This window comes from Rhinoraja longicauda, chromosome 12, assembly GCF_053455715.1.
Source record: "Rhinoraja longicauda isolate Sanriku21f chromosome 12, sRhiLon1.1, whole genome shotgun sequence".
Classification (NCBI taxonomy): domain Eukaryota; kingdom Metazoa; phylum Chordata; class Chondrichthyes; order Rajiformes; family Arhynchobatidae; genus Rhinoraja; species Rhinoraja longicauda.
Window position 1 is genome coordinate 16,497,777 of NC_135964.1, and position 27,018 is coordinate 16,524,794.

General features: G+C 41.5%; 1 protein-coding gene across 5 annotated transcripts in view; it reads right to left on the bottom strand.

Annotated features, from left to right (window-relative positions):
• The window catches only part of lsamp (limbic system associated membrane protein), a 1,629,956-nt gene that overhangs the window by 86,818 nt on the left and 1,516,120 nt on the right, over window positions 1-27,018 (bottom strand). For all 5 annotated transcript variants that reach the window (XM_078409128.1, XM_078409131.1, XM_078409130.1 and 2 more), the window contains 2 exons: window positions 7,856-7,990; window positions 4,717-4,837 (listed from right to left, as the gene is read on the bottom strand). In XM_078409128.1, the coding sequence (XP_078265254.1) occupies window positions 4,717-4,837; window positions 7,856-7,990 (256 nt within the window). The remainder of the gene's footprint in view (window positions 1-4,716; window positions 4,838-7,855; window positions 7,991-27,018) is intronic.

The window sequence follows — 27,018 nt, forward strand, 5'->3', positions numbered from 1 at the left end:
GGCTTTTCTCGCCTCCAGTTTCTGCCCCCACCCACTTCTACTTTCAGTCTGACGAAGGGTTCTGACAAGAAACATCACCTATTCTTTTTCTCCAGAAACACTGCCTGACCTGCTGAGTTACTCCAGCATTTTGTGTCACTCTTCGGTAGAAACCATCATCTGCAGTTGCTTGTTTCTACATTTTGACTGCTCCACTACAAAATTTCCTCAAGATACTTTGAAGGAGTTCTCATCGTCTTTTCGACAGGTGTGAAGCCCTCTCCCACTGTTCCCCCTCTGTGATTCCTGCTGCTTTAGAGCTCGACAACGATGTTTTAACCCGGACTCTCTTATCACTGGCCTTTGTTCTAACCATCTGCCTGTCAAAAAATCCCCCTCCAGGAAGTGGTTCATTAAGGATTGGTCATTTGAGATTTAATCGTTTTTAGCAACAACCAGATAAAAGCAAAAATATATCTCTGCTGTCTATTATTGTCCTTTGTTACGACATCTAAAATAAGAACTAGGCTTAAGACAAATACAACTGAATTGCTTATTATTGCATGCATTCTGCAACATGGTGAGAATTTGTAACAAATGTCGAACGGACAAAACCTTTTACATCATTTACAGTAGATGCTTGTTACCAAATGTGCATTGTAAAAGGTTTGCAAATTCTTGTGCTGCGTTTCTGATAGATTCCTCTCATGGGTGTCAGTAAATCAAGCTACAACAGTAATTAGATGATATTTTTTCCACAGGATAAAGGGCATATATATTTAATTCAATATACTAATTAGTCAAATGGTTCAAGAACTAGGTATATAAGATACAGTTATATACTATCCTGAACAAATACATCTTTAATGTCTCCATGAATAGTCCACTAGGATTCTGTTAATTAGACAGCCATATATAATTTGTATATATTTGTGCTGTTTTATACAAGGCCTTTTTGAAGTATGCAATATAATAAATTTATCTCTTCATAAACAAGACAAAACAATTCAACAGTATTCCTGATTATTAATTCATTTTTCTATTGGGAGAAACAAATGTCCTTATGGGTGTTATGTCGATATGCAAAAATGACCAAATAGCTTGTGTCCATATTAAAGTGCATAATATCTTTACGTTTAGACTTTAGATTTTAGAGAAACAGTGTGGAAACAGGCCCTTCGGCCCACCAAGTCCCTGTTGACCACAATCACCCATGCACTAGTTCTATCGCAAGGGACAATTTTACAGAAGCCAATTAATAATAATAATAATAATAATAAGCATTTATTTTATATAGCGCTTTACCAGGTGCTCAAAGCGCTTTACAAAAACAGTCATAACATAAAAACAAACAGACAAACTATCAAAGCCAGATTTTTGGACTGCGAGAGGAAAACAGAGCACCCAGAGAAAATCCACGCGGTACAAACATCACCTGTAGTCATGATGAAACCCGGGTCTCTGGAGCTGTAAGGCAGCAACTCTATTGCTGTGTCACTGTGTCTGTGACATAGAATCAGAAGATGTAGAGTCATTGTGGCTAGAACTGAGAAATTGTAAGGACAAAAAGACCCTAATGGGAGTTATCTACAGGCCCCTAAACAGTAGCCTGGATATAGGGTGCAAGTTGCATCAGGAGGTAAAACTGGCATGTAACAAAGGTAATGCTACAGCGGTTATGGGAGATTTCAACATGCAGGTAGACTGGGAAAATCAGGTTGGTACTGGACCCCAAGAAAGGGAGTTTGTAGAGTGCCTCCGAGATGGATTCTTAGCGCAGCTTGTACTGGAGCCTACCAGGGAGAAGGCAATTCTGGATTTAGTGTTGTGCAATGAACCAGATTTGATAAGGGAACTCAAGGTAAAGGAACCCTTAGGAGGTAGTGACCATAATATGATAAGTTTTAATCTGCAATTTGAGAAGAAGGTAAAATCAGAAGTATCAGTATTGCAGTTGAACAAAGAGGACTATGGATGCATGAGGGAGGAATTGGCCAAAGTTGACTGGAAAGGGACCCGAGCAGGGATGACGGTGGAACGGCAATGGCAGGAATTTCTGGGAATAATCCAGAAGTTGCAGGATCATTTCGTTCCAAAGAGGAGAAAAGATTCTAAGGGGAGTAAGAGGCAACCGTGGCTGACAAGGGAAGTCAAGGACAGTATAAAACGAAAAGAGAAGACGTATAACATAGCAAAGATGAGCGGGAAGCCAGAGGATTGGGAAACTTTTAAAGAACAACAGAAGATAACAAAAAAGGCAATATAGGAAGAAATGATGAAGTACGAAGGTAAGCTAGCCAAGACTATAAAGGAGGATAGTAAAAGCGTCTTTATGTACGTGTAAGGAAAAGCTTAGTTAAAACAAATGTGGGTCCCTTGAAGACAGAAAAAGGTGGATTTATTATGGGGAACAAGGAAATGGCAGACGAGTTGAACAGGAACTTTGGTTCTGACTTCACTAAGGAAGACACAAACAATCTCCCAGATGTACCAGGGGACAGAGGATCTTAGGTGACGGGGGAACTGAAGGAAATTCACATTAGTCAGGAAATGGTGTTGAGTAGACTGATGGGACTGAAGGCTGAAACAACCCCAGGGCCTGATGGTCTGCATCCCAGGGTACTCAAGGAGGTGGCTCTAGAAATTGTGAACGCATTGATGATCATTTTCCATTGCTCTATAGATTCTGGATCAGTTCCTGTGGATTGGAAGGTAGCTAATGTCATCCCACTTTTTAAGAAAGGAGGGAGAGAGAAAGCAAGGAATTATAGACCAGTTAGCCTGACATCAGTGGTGGGGAAGATGCTGGAGTCGATTATTAAAGACAATGGCGCATTTGGATACCAATAACAGGATCGTTCCGAGTCGGCACGGATTTACGAAGGGGAACTCTTGCTAGACTAATCTTCTGGAATTTTTTGAGGATATAACAAGTAAAATGGATAAGGGAGAGCCAGTGGATGTAGTGTATCTGAACTTTCAGAACGCCTTTGAGAAGGTCCCACACAGGAGATTAGTGGCCAAAATTAGAACACATGGTATTGGGGGTAGGGTATTGACATGAATAGAAAATTGGTTGACAGACAGGAAACAAAGAGTAGGAATTAACAGTTCCCTTTCAGAATGGCAGGTTATGACTAGTGGGGTACCACAAGGCTCGGTGTTGGGACCACAGCTATTCACAATATATATTAATGACTTAGATGAAGGAATTAAAAGTAACATTAGCAAATTTGCAGATGACACAAAGCTGGGTGGCAGTGTGAACTGTGAAGAGGGTACTATGAGGATGCAGGGTGGCTTGGACAGGTTGGGTGAGTGGGCAGATGCATGGCAGATGCAGTACAATGTGGATAAATGTGAGGTTATCCAGTTTGGTGGCAAGAACAAGAAGGCAGATTATTATCTGAATGGTATCAGATTCGGAAAAGTGGAAGTGCAACGAGACCTGGGTGTCCTTGTACATCAGTCACTGAAAGTAAGCATGCAGGTACAGCAGGCAGAGAAGAAAGCTAATGTCATGTTGGCCTTCATAACGATAGGATTTGAGTATAGGAGCAAAGCGGTCCTTCTGCAGTTGTACAGGGCCCTGGTGAGACCACACCTGGAGTATTGTGTGCAGTTTTGGTCTCCTAATTTGAGGAAGGACATTCTTGCTAGGTTCTTGAGATTAATTCCCGGGATGGCGGGACTGTCATATGATGAAAGAATGGAACGACTGGGCTTGTATGCACTGGAATTTAGAAGGATGTGAGGGGATCTTATAGAAACATGTGCATTTATTATGGGATTGGACAAGCTAGATGCGAGAAACATGTTCCCGATGTTGGGAGAGTCCAGAACCAGGGGCTACAGTTTAAGAATAAGGGGTAGGCCATTTAGAACTAAGATGAGGAAAAACATTTTCACCCAGAGAGTTGTGAACTTGTGGAATTCTCTGCCTCAGAAGGCAGTGGAGGCCGACTCACTGGATGCATTCAAAAGAGAGTGAGATAGAGCACTTAGGGCTAGCGGAATCTAGGGGTATGGGGAGAAGGCAGGAGCGAGGTATTGATTGTGGATGATCAGCCATGATCACATTGAATGGTGGTGCTGGCTCAAAGGGACGAATGGCCTACTCCTGCACCTATTGTCTATGTATCTCTATATGTATGTATCCCCAAACTTGAGTTTGTTATAATTTATTTGGTTCTTGTTATATCAAGATAAGATCATTGTGCCATTTAGCATAAAGCACGACACATATCCTTGACCGCCTGTGTGGTACTATCTTGTCAAGGTAATTAGGTTTTAGCTTAGGTTTAAGTTTATTATTATCACATGTACTAAGGTACAGTGAATAGCATTGTTTTGCATGCAATACAAACAGATCAGATATACCATAAATAGATACAATCCAACAATCCAGGCAGAAGACAGGGCTGTTCGGTAAACTTTTATAACTGTGTCGGCATCAGAAACATGGCAACACTTGTGTACTGCCTAGGTGAGGGCTGCTGTATGGTTCTACCGGGATGTATGCTAAAACAAAGCATTTCACCGTACCTTGGTCCATGTGACGATATAGTATTATAGAAATCAGTTCAAGCTCACATAAAATAGATAGAACAAAGAGGAAGGCACAGAGTGCAGGATATAGTTCTCAGCATTGTGGTGCATTGTAGCATTGTGGTAATTGGAAATACCGTGCACCTAGTTATCCTTTGTTTGGGACTCGCCTTGCTTGAGGTTACTCACCGCTTGTCTTCCTTGTACCACTCAAAATCTGCCGGTGGAACTGCAGAAACCTCGCAGTGAAGTATCCCAGTCCGTCCCACTGCAACATCAGCACTCTGGGCATACTTGATAGCAGGAGCATCTGTAAAACAATACAGTGTTGGAAGGAACTGCAGATGTCGGTTCACACCAAAGATAGACACAAAATGCGGGAGTTACTCAGCGGGTCAGGCAGCATCTCTGGAGAGAAGGAAAAGGTGATGTGTTGGGTCGAGACCCTTATTCCTCTCAGTCTGTAGAAGGGGCTCGACTCGAAACGTCACCTATCCCATTTCTCCAGAGATGCTGCCTGACATGTTGAGCTACTCCAACATTTTGTGTAAAACAATACAGATTCACAAATGGAAAGCAGCACAACAAAGCAGCAAATAAAGAATATCCTCTGTGTTTTTTTGCACTGAGAGTGGCGGGTGACTGGAATGCACTGCTAGAGCAGGACGAAGCAGGAATTATGGTGGTGTTCAAAAGGTTTTTAGATGGATGTGCAGGGAATGGATGTATATGGATCATGCGCAGGCAGAGGAGTTTGTGTTCGGCACAGATACAGTGGGCCAAAGGGCCTTTACCTGTGCTGTAATATGTTCCAAATGTCAAATTTCAATTATGGCTGTGCTATAATACATTCAGAATATTTTTAATGTAATTTAAAATGAGATAACAGCCAGTTTTGTTTAAATGTGCTTCCTCATCCACTAAGTTGGCAAACAGAGGAATGTCATATGAACGAACATCATTGAAATGACAGTGCTAATTTCCTGGCAGAAAAAGGGAGAGTTATAAGACCATAAGACAAAGGAGCAGAGTTAGGCCATTCCTGCCCATCGAGTCTATTCCACCATTCAATCATGGCTGACCTATTTTTCACTCTCAACCCCATACTCATGCCTTCTCCCTGTAACCTTTGACGCCCATACTAATCAAGAACCTATCTATCTCCGATTCCCTAATACCCAATGTCTTGGCCTCCACAGTCAAGTCAAGTCAAGTCAAGTCAATTTATTTGTATAGCACATTTAAAAACAACCCACGTTGACCAAAGTGCTGCACATCTGACTAGGAAAAAAAAAGAAACACAGTGGCAGGCAGCCAAACACAACGGCGCGGCCATCTTGAACAAAATGTTAATTCAATCACCCACAGTCCAACAACAAAAGCATTAAATAAGCATCAAAATTACACCCCCCAAAAAAACCCCCAAAAACACAGTCCAACAATAAAAGCACTAAACAGGCACCCAAATTACCCAACCCCAAAAACCCCCAAAAACACAGTCCAACAATAAAAGCATTAAATAGGCATTCAAATCACACAACCCCAAAAAACCCCAAAAACACAGTCCAACAATAAAAGCGCTAAACAGGCATTCAAATTACACAAACCCCCAAAAAAACCCCAAAAGCACAGTCCAACAATAAAAGCATCAAACAGTCATCAGTCATCATCGTCATCATCATCAGTCATCCGTGGCAAAGAATTCCACAGATTCACCACCCTCTGGCTAAAGAAATTCCTCCGCATCTCAATTCTATAGGTATGTCCTTTTATTCTGAGGCTGTGCCCTCTGGTTCCCAACCCTCCCGTTACGGGAAACATTCTTTCCACGTCCACTCTATCAAGGCATTTCACTATTTGGTAGGTTTCAACAAGATCCCCCCTCATCCTTCTGAAGTCCAGCCAGTACAGGGCCAAGACCATCAATTGCTCCTCACGTGTTAACCCATTCATCCCCAATCTGATCCACAATTTCCAATGGAGAATCAAGATCCTCGCTGTACATTTCTGCGAGTTGTGTTCCCAGTCTACAATTTTTGCAAATAGCAGTGATTAATCTAATAGGGGGATTCTCTCTTTCTGATGCACATTATCATGACATGTCCATATTAGGAGTGCTGAATTGAATAATCTTTCTTGTTACATTCAATGATAGTAAACGACACTTGAGAAACCTCTGCAGAGTTTCACGGGATTATTATCATTGTACTGGCATGGATTAAAATCATTTTCACGCCTATCAGCCACGACTGGCAGCTAGACGTAGCTGCCTTTCACAATTTTTGAGAGGCCTAGATAGGGTGGACGGTTAAACCTATTTTCCAGGGTGGAAATGTCCAACACTAAAGGGCATAGCTGTAAGGTGAGAGGGAGAAAGTTTAATGGAGATGTGCGGGACAAGTTTTTTTTACACAGAGAGGGGTGGGGGCTTGGAATGCATTGTCAGGTGTGGTGGTGATGGTAGATATCATAGTGGTGTTTAAGAGGCTTTTAGATAGGCACATGAAAGTGCAATGAATAGAGGGATACTGATCATGTACAGGCCAATGAGATCAGTTTAATTTTGCAACATGTTTGGCATAAACATTGCAAACCGAAATGCAAGTTTCTGTGTTGTACTGTTCTATGTTCTATCTTCTATGTAATTCTGTATGTCTAAAATCCAATAGAAATAAACATTGTGTACTCTATAACTATTCTCTGTAGACTAATATGTTAGCAAAATAAAGCATAATAGCAGATTCAATCATTTTAATTTATAGATTTGTTTGATTAACTCTGCCCATTATATTTTGGTGAATTGCCACAATTATAAAGGTGAAGAATACAAGCGATGAAACCTTTGCAAAGGAAATTCCTCTTAATTCTCGACTAATTCAGTTCTGTTGTTAGGGCAGCACTGTGTTAAGTTTTGAAGGACCAAACACGGCCTACAGTGGTCGAGCATTGGCGGAGGACACCAACGGCTACGCTTGACCAGGCCGACCCTGCAACGCCACCAGTACAACTGGCCTTCATGGTCAGGTCAAGAACTTCACACTCACAACACCTGGGACTTGAAAATGGCACCAAACTGGTGACTCTGTACACTGGCTCAGTCCACCACAGCTATACACTTGTACTGTATCTGAGATGCTTAGCTAAGAGATATCTAAGTGCTTACGCATAGTGATACTTGCACTGAATTGTATACAAAAATGAATTTCATGTGACAAATAAAGTACCATTGAACCACTGAAGCATTGAACATGCGACGGAGCACAGCTATCACTGCAGCTTTTGGAAGACCAGAAAGAAAAAAAGAATGAAGCTTTGCAAGACAACTTACAATTGACAGTGATGTGGACTTGTTTCTCATCGGCAGAGGCAACTTCATTGGCAGCTTTGCATTGGTAAGCACCTGCCTGGTATCGGCTGATCATGAAGATTTCCAGATATTCCTCCTCCTCTTCAATTTCCTTGGCTGCAAGCAGATGAAAAAAACGCGCCATTCAAAACAATGATATTATACATTTATGCCTGTTCTATATAATCAATAAATCTGCCTTTTTCCTCAATAAAACCAACACATCTGCAGTCTGAAGAGGGGTCTCGACACGAAACGTCACACATTCTTTCTCTCCAGAGATGCTGCCTGTCCCGCTGAGTTACTCCAGCATTTTGTGTCTATCTTCGATTTAAACCAGCATCTGCAGTTCCTTCCTACACATCTGCAGGAGAAATGGATTATAATTTATATTTATAAATATCCTTATACATGGCAAAGAAAGGCACAAGGTGCTGGAGTAACACAGCAGGTCGGGCAGCATTTAGAATTTTAGACTTTAGAGACATGGAGCAGAAACAGACCCTTCAGCCCATCGAGTCCGCGCCGGTCAGCGATCACCCCGTACACGAGCACTATCCCACACACTAGGGACAATTTACAATTTTACCAAAGCCAATTAACCTACAAACATGTATGGCTTTGGAGTGTGGGAGGAAACCGGAGCACCCGGTGAACGTACAAACTCCATACAGACAGCACCTGTAGTCAGGATCGAACCCGGGTCTCTGTCGCTGTAAGGCAGCACCTCTACCGCTTTGCCACTGTGTCACTGCTAAAAAAAGACACAAAGGGCTGGAGTAATCAGCCGGTCAGGCAATACCCTTGAAGAACATGTATAGGTGAGGTTTTGCGTCGTAGAAGGGTCACCTATCCTTGTTCTCCAGGGATGCTGCCTGACCCCGCTGAGTTACTCCAGCAGTTTGTGTCTTCTTTTGTAAAACAAGCATCTGCAGTCCCTTGTTTCTATGGTTTGAGAACTCAATGCTATTGACATACTTGTGATCTCATGCCCATGGGAGATGTTCCTAAGCAGCAGCAACAGATGAATTTTAGGCCCAAAATGCTGGAGTAATCAGTGGCACTGGCAGATGGATTTTGTTTGAATGGTTGAGGACAGTGGCCTTATATAAACTACAGTCAACTTTACCACCTGGAGGCGAAAAGCTATTTGAAGACGTTTTAGATTTTTTTAAATTAAGTGAAAGTAAGGGATTAATGATAATTCTTTGCTGTTGCTTGATCTAACACTAACCCGTAAAAGGAACCACATCACCCCGATTCTGGCCTCTCTCCACTGGCTCCCAGTACGGTACAGAATCAACTTCAAGCTCCTCCTATTCGCATACAAAGCCCTTAACTGGCTTGCCCCCCCCACCATATCAAAAATCTTCTAACCAACACTCTATATCCAGGACCCTCAGGTCGGCCGATTTGGGGCTACTCACTATCCCGCGGTCTAGGCTTAAGCTCAGGGGTGACCGCGCTATTGCGGTTGCAGCTCCAAGACTGTGGAACAGCATCCCTCTCCCCATCAGAACTGCCCCTTCCATTGACTCCTTTAAGTCCAGGCTCAAAACCTATTTCTACTCCCTAGCGTTTGAGGCCATCTGAGGCGGCGCTGTGAACTATTTATGTATGTGCTGTTATGTTTGTGTGCCATTGTATGTTCGTTTCTTAGTACCTGAACTGATGTACAGCACTTTGGTCAACGTGGGTTGTTTTTAAATGTGCTATACAAATAAAATTGACTTGACTTGACTAAAACGGGCTTATTTATTGCAGACGACAAACCCAACTGTTTAAAACTGTGTAGGAATGAACTGCAGATGCTGGTTTCAAAGATATACACAAAATGCTGGAGTAACTCAGCGGGACAGGCAGCTATCAGAGAGAAGCTGTCTATCCCACTGACTTCCTCCTGCATTTTGTGTCTATCTTCTGTTTAAAACTGTGCCAACACCTTCTAGGAATCTAGGACATTTGCTGATAGCAAATGTTCTGCTTACTCACCAATCAGGCTTCTGTTTTTGATTAACATTTAATTTACTTTAGTTTAGAGATACAAAATGGGAACAAGCCTTTTGGCCCACCTGAGTCTACGTCAACCATTGATCCTACACACTAAAGATGCACACTGGTTCCTTGTTATCCAACATTTGCATCCTACACACTAGGGGCAATTTACAGCAGCCAAATAAACTGCAAGTTTTTTGGAATAAGGGAGGAAACTGGAGCGCCCAGAGGAAACCCACGCGGCCACAGGGAGAATGGTAAACTCCGAACATGCAGCGCCCACAGTCAGGATCAAACCCAGGTCTCTGACACTGTAAGGCAGCAACTCTACTGTTGGGCCACCGTGACATCCTCTGTAAGATCATCCATTGGTTTTGTGGGATTTCAACTTTTCTGACTGGATTATAAACCCAATAATATTATCACCACGATATTGTGCCTCCCAGTTATACATGGGTTTTGCTTGATGATACAAGTTAGACAGAGCCAGACGATAACTAGAGTTGCATTGATATACCGAGAGAGGAAATGGTGCCAGGTAATGGCTCCCTCAAAATCACACGTTGATAGAAAAAGATGATCGACACTAAGTGAAGTGAAAAATGTGGCTCTTTATTATTACAATGGTACTACAATGCTGCTTTTAACCTAGTACTGCAATCTTACCTGAATGCAAGATAAAAACACGGCGACAAAATCCTTGGATGAGAAAACCCATTTCAGTATACTCCATTGTACAGTTCTAGATTTTACACATTTTAGCATGGCACATAGCCACATGTTTTAATGCAGGCAGAGTGATGTGATATGTAGCTTTAAAATTCCAACCTTCAGTCCTCTTTTCACAAATACCAAAAGGATAGGTGATCTGACATTACTAACCACATCCCTAATGTAGTTTGATGTCAAATATAGTTTAGTTTGGTTTAGAAATACTGCGTGAAAACCGGCCCTTCGGCCCACCGAGTTTGTGCCGACCAGCAATCCCCGTCACACTAGCACACACTTTTTTTACACAATTTTTACCGAACACAATAAACCTATAAACCAAACAAGCCAAATAAACCTGTACGTCTTTGGAGTGTGGGTGAAAACTGAAGCACCACGGGAAAACCCACACGGTCACGAGGAGAACGTACAAACTCTGTACAGACAGTACCCGTAGTCAGGATGGAACCCAGGTCTCTGGCACTATAAGGCAGCAACTCTACTGCTGCACTACCCTGCCGCCCCAGTAAAGAAATACTGAAAACAACTTGGGGTTTAAATTAGTTATACACACAGTACCAGTGCACTAGTTTAGTTTAGATTAGTTTAGTTTATTGTCACGTGTACCAGTGAAAAGCTTTTTTGATGTGTGCTAACCAGTCAGTGGAAAGACTACACATGATTACAATCGAGCCATATGTGCATTGAGCAAGTGCAATTATGTTACTCAGCTGCAGTTGTACACAAAACCTGGTCAAAATATCTAAAATGATCAAAGCAACTATTGTGAATTGCAGACGTGATTCCACAGCGATTATCATCTGTTTAAGGCTCACTTGACATAGAATAGCATCTTGTATTCAAAAGCAAGTTGAAAGGATATGCTTAATTATACTGTAGGAAAATAACTGCAGATGCTGGTACAAATCGAAAGTATTTATTCACAAAATGCTGGAGTAACTCAGCAGGTCAGGCAGCATCTCAGGAGAGAAGGAATGGGTGACGTTTCGGGTCGAGACCCTTCTTCAGACATCAGTCTGATGAAGGGTCTCGACCTGAAATGTCACCCATTCCTTCTCTCCTGAGATGCTGCCTGACCTGCTGAGTTACTCCAGCATTTTGTGCTTAATTGTACTATATTGCTTCATGAATTATAAAAGGCTGAAAGCAGATGCAGAGAGGGAGACAGGGCAACAATAGACAATAGACAATAGACAATAGACAATAGGTGCAGGAGTAGGCCATTCAGCCCTTCGAGCCAGCACCGCCATTCAATGCGATCATGGCTGATCACTATCAATCAGTACCCCGTTCCTGCCTTCTCCCCATACCCCCTCACTCCGCTATCCTTAAGAGCTCTATCCAGCTCTCTCTTGAAAGCATCCAACGAACTGGCCTCCACTGCCTTCTGAGGCAAAGAATTCCACACCTTCACCACCCTCTGACTGAAAAAGTTCTTCCTCATCTCCGTTCTAAATGGCCTACCCCTTATTCTCAAACTGTGGCCCCTTGTTCTGGACTCCCCCAACATTGGGAACATGTTATCTGCCTCTAATGTGTCCAATCCCCTAATTATTGTTACAGTCCTGCAGACGAGGCCCAAAACCATGACTGCCACAGAGATAAATATTTCATTGTCAGAATACACTTCTGTGCAAAGAATACAAATGTCAAAAACAATTCCCTTTCCTTTCTTTGCTTGCGGCTAAAATATAAATATTAACTATCATCTCAAATATTTCCCTCAATTTGGACCTGAAATAAGTATTGACATTTGTCATTATCTGAACGACAAATGCATTATTTGGACAAATTTAAAATAACATGATTTACTCTGCAATATCACTTGTATTTGTTATCCTGTCAGCTTGAGTACATTATGCCAATATCTTTAGGATCTCAATAGTACGTGTAATTATAACAGGTTTTATTCATTGTGCTTGGTATGGTATGTGATGTGCAGTCCTATTTATTGTGTTTGAAAGTATTAATATTGAAAGGAAGGAACTGGAAATGGAACATAACATTTACAATGTGGATACATTAAGTGACAAATGTAAATGGAAAAGATTCAGAGGATGACTGATCGATTCAGTATTTGGAAACTGTGCTGTTAGATGTACGGCCTTATTTGTCAACGTACAGTAAAATAACCCACTTATGCATACAGTTTTTGGATACAGCTTTGTATAAAGGTCATTAAAATATACTAAATGTAGAAAATTTAAGATGTTGAGATTTAAGATCTGATGTTCAAATTACTAAAACAGTTCTATTTGGAGAAAGCAAAGTGTTGCTCGTAGAATTTCACTCGACCTGAGTGGTTCCTCTGCACTCCCTCCAAAAGCTTCAAGGCTATTGCAGTCCCAGATTTTTGGGGTTGATTTATTTCAATCACTCTGGTCTGTGGGTAATAATCGGGCTACAGTTGGGCTCTGTACTTTCCTTTCATCACATGTAGGTAGCAGGTAACTAAACATGCCATCTTCACATGTCCTCCAGGAGGGGACTTTATGCATTCCACAAAATAAGTCCCCAACACAACAATTGCCAGTAGGGGCCCAAATTAAAGTGGGTTGAGACTGACTAACCAAAATCCCACACAATAATAATAATAACAACACAATTAGTAGTTATGAGTGGACTCATTGGGCCCAAACCTCTCCTGCATTGGTCCAGCACCCTCTCCCCCCCCCCAACTCCCCCCTCCCCCTCCCCCTCACTCACTCACTCAACCCCACCTCCTCCCCTCAGCCACTCCATCGCCCCCAACCCGCAAAACCTCTCCTGCATTGGTCTCGCACCCTCCCCTCCCCTACTCCCCCTTCCCCCCCACTCATCCACTCCATCCCCCCTGAACCCCCTTTATCCCCCCTCCTCCCCCACTCCATTCCCCCTTAACCCCCCTTATCCCCCCTCCCCCCGGCCCCCCTCACCCACTCACCCACTCCATCCCCCCTTATCCCCCCCTCCCCTCCCCCTCTCAACCACTCCATCCCCCCTCATGTGGCTGGAGGCGAGGTGCGGCTCGCTACGGGTCACTGCCATTTGCACCATCGCAAAGTCGAAATATCGTTAGTGAAAGCATCGATAAGTGAGGGAGCATCTGTATTAGATCGATGGGTCCCAACTGCGCACGCGCAGACTGACGTCGAAAACGCACCTCGTCCTCCCGGCGGGGGGGGGGGGGGGGGGGGGGAAGCGCATTTAATAAAGACAGCAGCAGCTCGTCAGCTCAGCAGCCCACCCCCCCCCTCATTAGCCGCTACTCCCGTCACTCGGGCGGGTCCCATTGTAACGTTGAATGCTGAAGAGAGCCACGGCAAGTTGAAAAGGTAATTTAAAAACTTTAAAATGTCTATAACTTTAAAAATATAAGACCAATTTGAATGATACTTGGTATCACAGACCCCAGGACCATGGTGAGTAAGGAGGGCCTAAAATTGATGTGCTACAGTGTGATGGGGGAAATCAAACAATGGGACAAACAAGATGAGTTTTAGAGACAGACAGACAGACGGACGGACGGACGGACGGACGGACGGACGGACGGACGGACAGACAGACAGACAGACAGACAGACAGACAGACAGACAGACAGACAGACAGACAGACAGACAGACAGACAGACAGACAGACAGACAGACAGACATTCACAAAATGCTGGAGTAACTCAGCAGGTCAGGCAGCATCTCGTGAGAGAAGGAATGGGTGACTGACCCTGATATCAGTCTGAAGAAGGGTCTCGACCCAAAACGTCACCCATTCCTTCTCTCCCGAGATGCTGCCTGACCTGCTGAGTTACTCCAGCATTTTGTGAATAAATACCTTCGATTTCTACCAGCATCTGCAGTTATTTTCAGATAGGTAGACAGACAGACAGACAGACAGACAGACAGACAGACAGACAGACAGACAGACAGACAGACAGACAGACAGACAGACATAGATAGATATAGCAATAACTATAGCAACAATAACAACAATATTACTGCACAATAAACAACAAAAAAGTAATACAATCAACTAAGATTACACTATTTCCTCAGCAGCATTTGACCTATTTATCAACCAAAGGATCTTCAGGACTGATTAAAGTGACCTGAGGTAAGGAACTGCCATCTCATCCAAGAAAAATACTTGGATCATTTAATTTGCCTGAAAGGCGATGAGATGCACAAGACACAAAATAATAGAGCACAGATTGTAGTCACTGGGAGATCAATGTAGAACTTAAATACTAAGATTTCACGTCAACTCAGATTAAAATAACATCTGCAGCACTGGTGTAAAACTGAATTATTGTTAAAGTCCAATCTTGTCAATATTGAATATAATTTAGTTTTATGCCAACAGATTCAACAACAGAGCTTTATTTGTCATTCGGTACCAAGGTACCGAACGAAATTACATAGCAGTCATACACAAAAAAGAACACAAGACACATGACCCCAACACAAACGTCCATCACAGTGACTCCAAACACCCCCTCACTGTGATGGAGGCAACAAAACTGCATAATTGCAAATAATTATCATGGATCATAAGGCATAGTAGCATAATTAAGACATTCGGCCCATCGGGTCTGCTGTGCCATTTGATCATGGCTGATCTATGTTTGCCTCTCAAACCCGTTCTCCTGCCTTCTCCCCATAACTTTTGACACCTTTACCAATCAAGAACCTAGCAAACTCCGCTTTAAGAACACCCAGGATGTACAGAACAGCCCACTGAGTCCTTATGCAAGAGATGCCATTTTACAGTCCCAGCTACAGATGGCCACAAAGGAGGTCATTGCCTCCTTTCTGGTTGTCCGGTGAACCAATGTCCCTCTCCTTGCATGGTCACCTTCAGCAGCATAGTCACACGCGGTGCCTAACTTTTGTTTGATTTTACACGCTGCCTTTCAAGCACATAACCCCTGCGTAAAAAGGCAAGGTGCCTGTATAACGTACAACGTCCGGCTAAACTGGCATTATCCATGTTTCATTTTTACGTTTAAGCAAATAAGCATGAGAATCTCAAAGCGTCCCTTCAATAGGTGAGAAGTAAAAATAGGAAATGTGGGAAATACTCATCAGGTCAGGCAGCATTTGTGAAGAGAGAAGTGGTTAGTGTTTCAGGCTGAAGGCTCTTCATCAGAATGGGGAGGAAAGAAAATAAACTTGATGAATAATGAAAGTAAGGGAGGGGTCTGTGATGGGTGTAAACACAAGATGGGAATAAGTGTAAACAAGATTTCCCTGCATCAGCGGTATTTTTCAGATTTTCCTTCAAGTCATATAACTCTGGTATAAATTATTTGTAAATGGCAGGCCTGGAAATGTTGTACAATAAATGCAAATTTAATGGATAAAGTCTGAATGCAGCTCAGGGTTTCCTCAGCTCATTGGAGTCTATTCTGTGACTACAACAATTGCTGAAGTGAAGGCAATCGCCCAAATTTTGCAGCGTCTCTGCGTTCCTGTAATTGAGATGTACAAGTAGAGCTGACTTAATTGAGGCATACAAAAATAGGAGGTCCAGATAGGGTGAATAGAAATAACTTTTGTTCTTTTTTTCCCCCTTAGGGAAACAGGACAATGACTAGCAAGAACGGTTTTAAATTAATTGGTGGGAAAAAAAAAATCAATGGAGTGGAATAGGAGTAGGGTTCACCGCCTGAAGGGCAGTGAAAGAAGAAACATGCTTAGAAAGCAGATGGGAAAGCACTTGAGAGCCATTATCTGTGAGGCAATGGATGAAGAATAGGAAACGGGATTAATCAAATGGTCCATGACCTGTGTGCGCAGTAGAGACCAAATGGCCTCTTTCAGTAGCTAAAAGTTTCTATTATTCCATCACTCAAGTATCTATCTTGAGCTAATGTTCAAGGGAAAAGACCTTGACGAGATAGTGCCATTGTGCACAGTTGGTAATGTCTGCCCTGGTATTCATCTCAGATCCTGCTATAACAGTTGAGGGTGGATGATAATGCTGCTGTGTGAACCATGATATTGTCCCTGTGTGGAACATATTTGCACATGTTCTTCATGTTGATTCACATGTCTGCGGCCATGTTTTGAAGTTCTAGATGGGAGTTTAATTTAGTTCAGTTTAATTTAGTTTAGTTTATTTTATTTTAGATACAGCATGCAAACAGGCTCTTCAGCGCACCGAATTCACGCCAAATATCGATCACCAATTCACACTAGTTCTGTGTTATCCCACTTTCCCTTCCATTCCCTACACACTAGGGGCAATTTTACAGAGGCCAACCTTATAAACTGTTATCTCTCTCTGCAGGCATAATAACATTATTGGGCAGTTTCTGGGTGGCTGTTTTGATTTTCAAATACTATAAACATTAGAAAGTCTGGCTATGCCATTCTGTAAGTAAAAGCAATTTTTTTGTAATAATTGCCTTGGAGAACGAAGGCTTTTGTTGCCTTTATGAAAGAATAGCAACAAGAACATTGAGGCAGCATAGTGGCACAGCAGTAGAGTTGCTGCTTCACAGCACCAGAGACCCAGGTTCAAACATGACAACTGGTGCTGTCTGTGTGTTTGTACATTGAACAAACTGTTTGTACGTTCTCCCTCTGATCACTTGGGTTTGGGTGCTCCGGTTTCCTCCCACATTCCGAACAAGTAGGTTAATTGGCTTCTGTAAATTCCCCCTCGCATGCAGGATGCAAAACTGGGATAAAATAGAACGAGTGTGCAGGTGATCATTGGTCGGCACGGACTCAGTGGGCCGAAAAGCCTGTTTCCACGTTGTATCTCTAAACTCCAAACCAGTAAGAAAACCAGTAAGAAAATCCTCACAAGATGGTATGGGGCACATGAACAAAGTGGACATGCAGCCAATTAGCAAAGAGATAGATTTTTTTTCTGATTCCTTGTCATATTAATGACAAACATGCGAGTATTTTTCCACGTTGGAAAACCTAACAAATTCCAATAGCGTACTTCAACAATCTGAGTGCCACCTCCCAGGGCTTAAATATAGAGAACGATTTTGATAATTAGAGAATGATGGAGGGGTATGGCGTTCAAGACCTCTGCCTGGGACTCAAACTGAAACTTTTAAACTGGATTCAAATTTTAAAAGAAATCCTATAATTACCACAGTTGGGCTTTTCATATGGGAAAGTATAAATATTTACATTAGACATGAAATATCACCTTGCTGAAAATCACATGTTTAGGAACCAAAGGTAATTGCAAATGAGTACATTTTCCTTCTGGAAGAATTGAATTCTTCAATTGCAAGAAGCAAAACATTGTTAATTCTTGGCAGGGAAATAGCTAGACTCAGCAACTTCACAGTTGACATCAGCAATATTTTATGTCAAAGACCTTTCATCAAAACTTTTTTCCATCCATTGTTTAAATAATACTTCTTTAAATCAGTCTTGGCTTATCCGCAGCCCAAACTAATTTTAGGAACAATGAACTGCAGATGCTGGTTTATACCAAAGATAGACACAAAGTGCTGGAGTAATTCAGCAGGTCAGACAGCATCACTGGTGAAAAAAGATGGGTGATGTTTCGGGTCGGGACCCTTCAAACTGAAAATAGTGGTGAGGAGGAGGAGGAGGGTAAAGAGTTAGAGATCCTGGTCTTCTGTCACCTCCAGCTCTTCACCCCTGCCTCCCCCTGTCTCCAACCTTCAGTTTGAAGAAACATCATCCATCCTTCTTCTCCAGAGAGGCTGCCTGACCCGCTGTTACTCCAGCATTTTGTGCCCAACTTAATTATGTTCAGGAAAAAAAAAACTGTGGATGCTGGTTTAAATCGAAGGTAGACACAAAATGCTGGAGTAACTCAGCGGGTCAGGCAGCATTTCGGGAGAGAAGGAATGGGTAATGTTTCGGGTCGAGACCCTTCTTCAGACTGAAAATAGGGGTGAGGAGGAGGGGGGTAAAGAGTTAGAGATCTTGGTCTTCACCCCTGCCTCCCCCATCTCCAACCTTCAGTCTGAAGAAACATTTGGACTGAAGAAGGGTCTCGACACAAATCGTCACCCATTCCTTCTCTCCTGAAATGCTGCCTGACCCGCTGAGTTACACCAGCATTTTGTGTCTAACTTTAATTATGTTCAGCACAGGTTGATCAGTTGGGTAATGAACTGATTCTTTGCATGAAATGAATTATGATGTTTTTCTTTCATTTTACTTAGAAGTGGTGTCTTTTGACGAATATATTTCTGCCTGTGGCTTCCTTTCTCAAACTAGATTTTTGCTATTTCTAGCAATTTGGATTAATTCTAAAACTTTTTTTCTCCCCTGAAGGGGATTTGCACCTCCATGCACCAGAAATATGTAAGAACATATTAAAGAAAGGTTGACTTAATTGAAGAGAACATAACCATTTTTTTTTTCAAACAAGTGGAAAATATCAAAGCAGTCACGTCGCAGATATTGTGCATTTATTAACTGTTCTTTGAATGTATCATTCTTCATCAAAATTTAATTGGGACTGATATGGGAAAGAATTTCATTTGCATTGCTCGCTGAAATACCAAGATTAAAAAGGTGCAATAATGACAATGGGGAAATGGAAATGGGCTGCTTGTCTCAGAAGTACAGGCTGATAGACAAGGTTAAAGCTACTTTAATTTCAAAATGGATATACACAAGAAGAAATGGATCCACAAATGACTCAATGCATTCACCATTGAGCCTTGGCAATTTCGGTGGTGGTACCTGTTTAACCTGTTGCCAGGACTTGAAGGCCTGAACTATCTGGAGAGGTTGAGCAGGCTGGGACTTTGTTCCCAAGCATCAATTTCTGTTCAATCATTAGTTTATTCTACAGTTAATGTCAGCCAAGAGCCATATTTAAAGCAAATGAAACCATTTTTATTTATTTTGTGTGAAACCAATATATCAAAAATCAGCATGAATCTTCTTTTAAGATTACTTCATGAAATGATATTACTTTATATTATTGGAAGTGATGCAATTTTGCTCAAGCATGAAAACAGTTCAGTGGATTGATAAGTGTTTCAAAGAGTCAGAATCATACAACAGGCCCTTTGGCCCAACTTGCCCACACTGACCAACACTAGTCCCACCCACCTTAAAACCTATGTCCTCTCCTGCTCGATTCCCCTGCTCTGGGCAAGAGACTGTGCCTTTACCCAATCTATTCCTCTAATGATTTTGTACATCTTTATAAAATTACCCCTCATCCTCCTGCGCTCCAAGAAATAGAGTCCTACCAAGCCTGCTTAACCTCTCCCCATAGCTCAGGCTCTCGTGTCCTGGCAACATCCTCGTAAATCATTTCTGCATCCTTTCCAGCTTGACAACATCTTTCCTATAACATGGTTCCCAAAACTGAACACAACACTCTAAATGTGGCCTCACCAAGGTCTTAAATAACTGCAACGTCTTAAATAACTCCCAACTTCCACACTAAATAATGTGCCTGATGGAGGGCAATGTGCCAAAAGCCTTTTTGACCACCCTATCTACCTGCGATTCCATCTTCAGGGAACCATGCATCTGCACTCCTACATCCTTCTGCTCTACAACACTCCCCAGAACCCTACCATTCACTGCCCATGTTAACTTCCCAAAATGCAACACCTCACATTTCTCTGTATTAAATTCCATCATCAGCCCACCTACCCAACCGATCAGGATCCTAAGAGCTTTCAAAAATTCAATCATGTATTATCCTTACTTATTTTTGTAAACTTACAGAAAATAATCTGTCTTGATGAAAACCTGAGGAAAATATTTACAAATGCTTATTGCTCTTAAAACTACTACTACCACAAGATGAAAGCAAATATGTCAAATTAAAGCATTATCTTGAGAGAATTCAGGGGAAATAAAATTCAATGGACAGTAGTTGAAACACCTTCCTGACTTCTGAATGTTAACCATTTTCTAATTTTATTGCGATTGTATAAACACTGCTCTCTCGTTAACCTGGAGACAAGACATTACACCATTGCCTGGTGATAAAAATGACACGAGATAGCAGTGAAGCAAAAGAAAGAGTCATCTATTCCTGTGTTTTACTTTTATGGGAACAAGGGATGGAGCTAAGATCTCTTGCTTTAAGACAGTTAGATCATTCCTTTAGTCATGGGTGCTGTTTAGAACTGTGGGACTTAAATATCGGAAATCATTGCTTTTGTTTTTAAAAATAATAAAATTACACAGTTTAGATGCAGAAACAAAGAACTGCAGATGCTGGTTAATACACAAAAGGACACAAGGTGCTGGAGTAATCCAACGGGTCAGGCAGCATCTGTGGAGAACATGGATAGGTGACGTTTTGGGTTGGGACACTTCCTCAGACTGATTGTAGAGGGGACGAAGAAAGCCAGAAAAGGGGAGAGGGGAATTACACAGTTATTTGAAGCAAAGAAGGACCAGATGAGAGACCAAATGGCTTCCTTTTTTTGATGTCGCAGAAGTAATCGGCAATGTAAAATTTCTATCTGAAAATTAGAAAATTAAAAATAAATTGTGAGATTGAAGTCTGAGGTGAACAAAAGATCACTCCAATGCAGATCAAATGAAATCATATTAAATTAAGCAGTTACCGTTAATAAAACACTAAATGACCTCTTTCCAAAGCAATCAGAAACAGAATCATGCCTTAAGTTAGAATTTGTCACAGCAATTGTATCCAGTAAAATTGTATTGAACATTCTTTCTGTGGTACTTAAATGAGTTCTCTGTAACTAATAACATAATGGTATTCAAAATCAGAATGTAATGCTAACTGTATCTTTCCATTAATAAAGTTTAGTACTTCTGTGTCACTGAAATTATATATAAAATGCATTAATGCCAACTACCTCAGAATAAATGCAGACCCATTATCATTGTTGATTATTTCAAAACATTTAACTTGAGTATTATGGTTTCTATTGAGTTTTATTTGGATAGTGATTATTAATGTTAATATTTACAGTATTTGCTCATGTCAAAGTCCATTTCATATGTTATAGCAGTGGAATTAGGCCATTCGGCCCATCAAGTCTACTCTGTAATTCAATCATGGCTGATCTATCTTTCCCTTTCAACCCCATTCTACTGCCTTCTCCCCATAACCCCTGACACCCTTATTAATCCAGAATCTGACAATCTGTGCTTTAAAAATACCCACTGACGTACTCCACAGCCGTCTGTGGCAATGAATTCCCCTTATTCCCCTTATAAGACTGGCCCTTTTCCTTCAATTCTTTGTCTTGAAGGATGCTGTTGATAGGGTGAACTGATGTACTGACTCTGCTTGAGGACAGGCCAGTGTTATGGTTGGTCTTCCTGCAAATCCCATCAATGTGTTCTCTAGGTTTTTTCACTTTTGACAAAAACTAAGCACGGCAAATTTGGCACTTACATTAAATCTGCTTGTGGTGAGACAATATTGTTCGAATAAATTATTTGAAGCAAAGAAAAAGCAAAGAATGCAGGAATTCCATCTTTCACTCCTCTGGTCTGAAGAAGGGTCCCAACTCAAAACGTTACATGTCGATTCCCTCCCCAGATACAGCCTGACCCACTGAGTTCCTCCAGCACTGTGCTTAAGATTCCAGCATCTGCAATTCTTTGTTCCCAACAGTAAAGGGAGGGAGGGGGAGAAGGAGAGATAAAGGGGGATGGAGTGGGGGGAGGGGTGGAGGGAAGAAGACGGTGAGAGGGAGGGGAGGGGGGAAGGGGGAGGGAGGGGGGGGACTGGAGGGAGGGGGGAGGGGAGGGGGAGTGGGGGGGTAGAGGGGAGGGGGCAGAGGGGGAGGAGAGGGTGCTGCACCAATGCAGGAGAGGTTTGGGCCCAACGGGTCCATTTGGTCTAGTATACATTAAAAGTCACATCGAAAGTGGGGTGGACAAGTACATTTGTAAGTTGAACTTTGGAATATTGTTTTATTGATGTTGAGATGTCCAAACAAAATTGTTCTATCAAAAACAGGACAGACAGCATCAGTGGAAAGAAAAATAGTTCACATTTTGAGTCCGTGACACTTTTGTCAGAACAAAATGATTCAGAAACTGAGATAAGCGTTGAAGTTCCACAAAGCCGATCATCACCAGGATGTGATAGGCAAAGAATGGAGTGAACCAAGAAGTAAGGCGTGAGACAAAGTCAGGTGTTGGTTTTAAATCAAACCTTTTCACTGAACATATGAAACAGAAACAGGATTAGCACATAAGGTCCCTCAAAAAGCCTCATCATTCACTACAACCACCCACCGATACTGCACCTCAAGTCCCCTCTCCCGCCCATTCTCCATGTCCTCACTGCCAACAATAAGAACATCAGAAGGAATATGTGGGAACGAACCGCAGATGCTAGTTTACACTGAAGATAGACACAAAATGGTGGAGTAACTCAACGGGTCAGACAGCATCTCTGGAGAAAAGGAATAGGTGATGTTTTGGATCAAGACCCTTCATCAGACTGAGAGTCAGGGAGGGCGAAACGAGGTATGGGAAGGTACAGAACAAGCAGAGTCTCAGGGAAGGTGGAGTCCACAATGGTCCATTGTTGGCTGGGGATGAGGTGATAACGAAGGTTTACAAATGGTGAAATTAGCAAGAGGACTAGGGTGGGAGAGGGACAGAGAGTGAAGGAAGACAGAGACAGACAGACAGACAGACAGACAGACAGACAGACAGACAGACAGACAGACAGACAGACAGACAGACAGACAGTCAGACAGACAGACAGACAGACAGATAGATAGATAGATAGATAGATAGATAGATAGATAGATAGATAGATAGATAGATAGATAGATAGATAGATAGATAGATAGATAGATAGATAGATAGATAGATAGATAGATAGATAGATAGATAGATAGATAGATAGATAGAAAGAAATGAAAATGATAAGAAATGAAAGAATAATGAGAAAGAATAATGGATAAAACCAGCAAGAATGAAGAATCAAGAGCATAATTCCTTATCAATAGAAGTGCTGGTAGACAAAGCGATAGAAAATCCAATGGTATTTATAAATAGGGACAAAAATAAAGAATCAATGGTACGTCACGAGTGTGAAGTATTTAATTGTCAAATGTACGGACAACAAACAAATAAAATCTTATTTGCAGCAGCATAACATACCTGTGAATACAATACACATAGATAATATATAATAAACAAAATATAATAACTACAACACCAGTTCAAAATAAAAACTAATGGAGAAAAAGATTCCTGTGGTTCTCTGTGGTGCATTTGCACAAGGATTCAGTCAAATCATAATTCAAGTATTGTAGTTAACTTTGATGCCCCATTACAGATTACAGAAAGAACATTAAAACATGAAAGGCACATAACAAGATGTTAGGGATAACTGTGAAAAAAGACTTCAGCACTAGGATTACTTTCCAGAGCTAAGACAGGCAATAAGAACTTTAATGGAGATATTTTAAATGATGGAAGGTTTTGATACAGTGAATAAGGAAAAGATTATTATACACCATTTGGGTAGTTAATGGTGATTTATCATCTCAATTTAAAATGGGCACTAGGAGAAGGACGAACGAGGTTAAAAATGCTGGATAACTATTCAGTCTACCAGCCAGAGTCCCGGGTTTGATCTTGACTATGGATGCTGTCTGTAGGGAGTTTGTATGCTCTACCTGTGACTGCGTGGGTTTCCTCCAGGTGTTCCGGTTTCATCCCACACTCCAAAGATGTGTAGGTTAACTGTCTTTGGTAAAATTGTAAATTGTCCCTAGTGTGTAGGATAGTGTTAGTGTACAGGGTGATCGCTGGTGGACATGGACTTTGTGGGCCAAAGGGCCTGTTTCCGCGCTATATTTTCAAAGTCTATTCAAAGCGAGGTATAGAAGCTGAATATTCATTTTGTATTCTGTAAACCAGCTTAACTTTGGCATTTTGTGTCACAGAATAATATCAATCTGACAATTATGCACTCCATCTCCACACCTGATTGCATTTAGTTTAAATTAAGTTTAGTTTCGTTTAGAGTTACAGCGTGTAAACAGGCCCTTAAACCCACTGAGTCCACGTCGATGAGCGATCCCCATACTCTAGGACTATTTTACACACCCGGGACAATTTACAATTTATACCAAAGCCAAATTAACCTACAAACCTGTACATTTTTGGAATGTGGGAGGAAACCAGAGCACACGGAGAAACCTCAAACAGTCTCAGAGAAAACATAAAATCTCCATACAGACAACATCCCTAGTCAGGATCAAACCCAGGTCTCTGGCGCAGTTAGACAGCAACTCTACTGCTGTGCCACCGTGCTGCTTAACCTAAAGTGAATTGATTTTCTTAGCAATTAATCATCACCTTGCAGCCTAAGCAGGCACTTGTAACATTGCATGTGGCATTGGATGAAGATGGAAAGCTACAGTGCCCTCCATAACGTTTGGGACAAAGACCCATCATTTATTTATTTGTCTCTGTACTCCACAATTTGAGATTGGTAATAGAAAAAAATCACACGTGGTTAAAGTGCACATTGTCAGATTTTAATAAAGGCCATTTTTATACATTTTGGTTTCACCATGTAGAAATTACAACAGTGTTTATACATAGTCCCCCTCCCCCCCCCCCATTTCAGGGCACCATAATGTTTGGGACACAGCAATGTCATGTAAATGAAAGTAGTCATGTTTAGTATTTTGTTGCATACCCTTTGCATGCAATGACTGCTTGAAGTCTGCGATTCATGGACATCATTTGCTAGGTGTCTTCTCTGGTGATGCTCTGCCAGGCCTGTATTGCAGCCATCTTTAGCTTATGCTTGTTTTGGGGGCTAGTCCCCTTCAGTTTTCTCTTCAGCATATAAAAGGCATGCTCAATTGGGTTCAGATCAGGTGATTGACTTGGCCACTCAAGAATTGACCATGTTTTAGCTTTGAAAAACTTTAGCAGTATGTTTGGGATCATTGTCTTGCTGTAGAATGAACCGCTGGCCGATGAATTTTGAGGCATTTGTTTGAACCTGAGTAGATAGGATGTGTCCATACAGTTCAGAATTCATTATGTTACTACCATCAGCAGTTGTATCATCAATGAAGATACGTGAGCCAGTACTTTCAGCAGCCATACATGCCCAGGCCGTAACACCCCTACCACCATGTTTCACAGATGAGGTGGTATGCTTTGGATCTTGGGCAGTTCCTTCTCTCCTCCATACTTTGCTCTTGCCATCACTCTGATATAAGTTAATCTTCGTCTCATCTGTCCACAAGACCTATTTTCCAGAACTGTGGTTGCTCTTTTAAGTACTTCTTGGCAAACTGTAACCTGGCCATCCTATTTTTGCGGCTATCCAGTGGTTTGCATCTTGCAGTGTAGCCTCTGGATTTCTGTTCATGAAGTCTTCTGCAGACAGTGGTCATTGACAAATCCACACCTGACTCCAGAAGAGTGTTTCTGATCTGTCGAACAGGTGTTTGGGGATTTTTCTTTATTATAGAAAGAATTCTTCTGTCATCAGCTGTGGAGGTCTTCCTTTGCCTGCCAGTCTCTTTGCAATTAGTAAGCTCACCAGTGCTCTCTTTCTTCTTAATGATGTTCCAAACAGTTGGTTTTGGTAAGTCTAAGGTTTGGCTGTTGTCTCTAACTGTTTTTTCTCAGTCTCATAATGGCTTCGTTGACTTTCATTGGCACAACTCTGGTCCTCATGTTGATAAATAGCATTAAAAGTTTCCAAAGGTGATGGAAAGACTGGAGGAAAGACTGGGTGCTGAGAGCTCTCTTATACCTGCATTAAGGAGGCATTTAAACACATCTGAGCAATTACAAACACCTGTGAAGCCATGTGTCCCAAATATTATGGTGCCCTGAAATGGGGGGACTATGTATAAACACTGCTGTAATTTCTAGATGGTGAAACCAAAATGTATAAATATACCCTTTAATAAAATCTGACAATGTGCACTTTAACCACATGTGATTTTTTCTATTACAAATCTCAAATTGTGGAGTACAGAGGCAAATAAATAAATAATAGGTCTTTGGTCCAAACATTATGGAGGGAACTGTAAGTAGGATGTCAATGTGGCTGCCTTGCATGCACTTGGCTCCAACTTTACTGATTTCTAGACTCGTATCAAAACAGTACACACAGTTGTTTTTCTCCAGTTCTCATCAATCTTATAATTTACATAGAACTGCTGGGGATTCAAGCTGGAATCAGGATACAAGCCTCTGAGTAATTGGCCTGAAAACAGATGTTGCCAGTGTGTAATTTTATTATTCATTTAGAATATAATTATAGCAAATATCAACTGCATTTAGATGATAATCTAATTTCTCAAGCTGTATGAACTTTTTCAGAAGTTTGAGTAATCAGTGAGATTTCACTGATTTGTGATTAAACTGACAAAATTATATATTTATTTTTAGATACCAATCTTAAGTTTAGTTTAGTTTAATTATTGTCATGTGTACCGAGGTACAGTGAAAAGCTTTTGTTTGCATGTCACTAGGAAG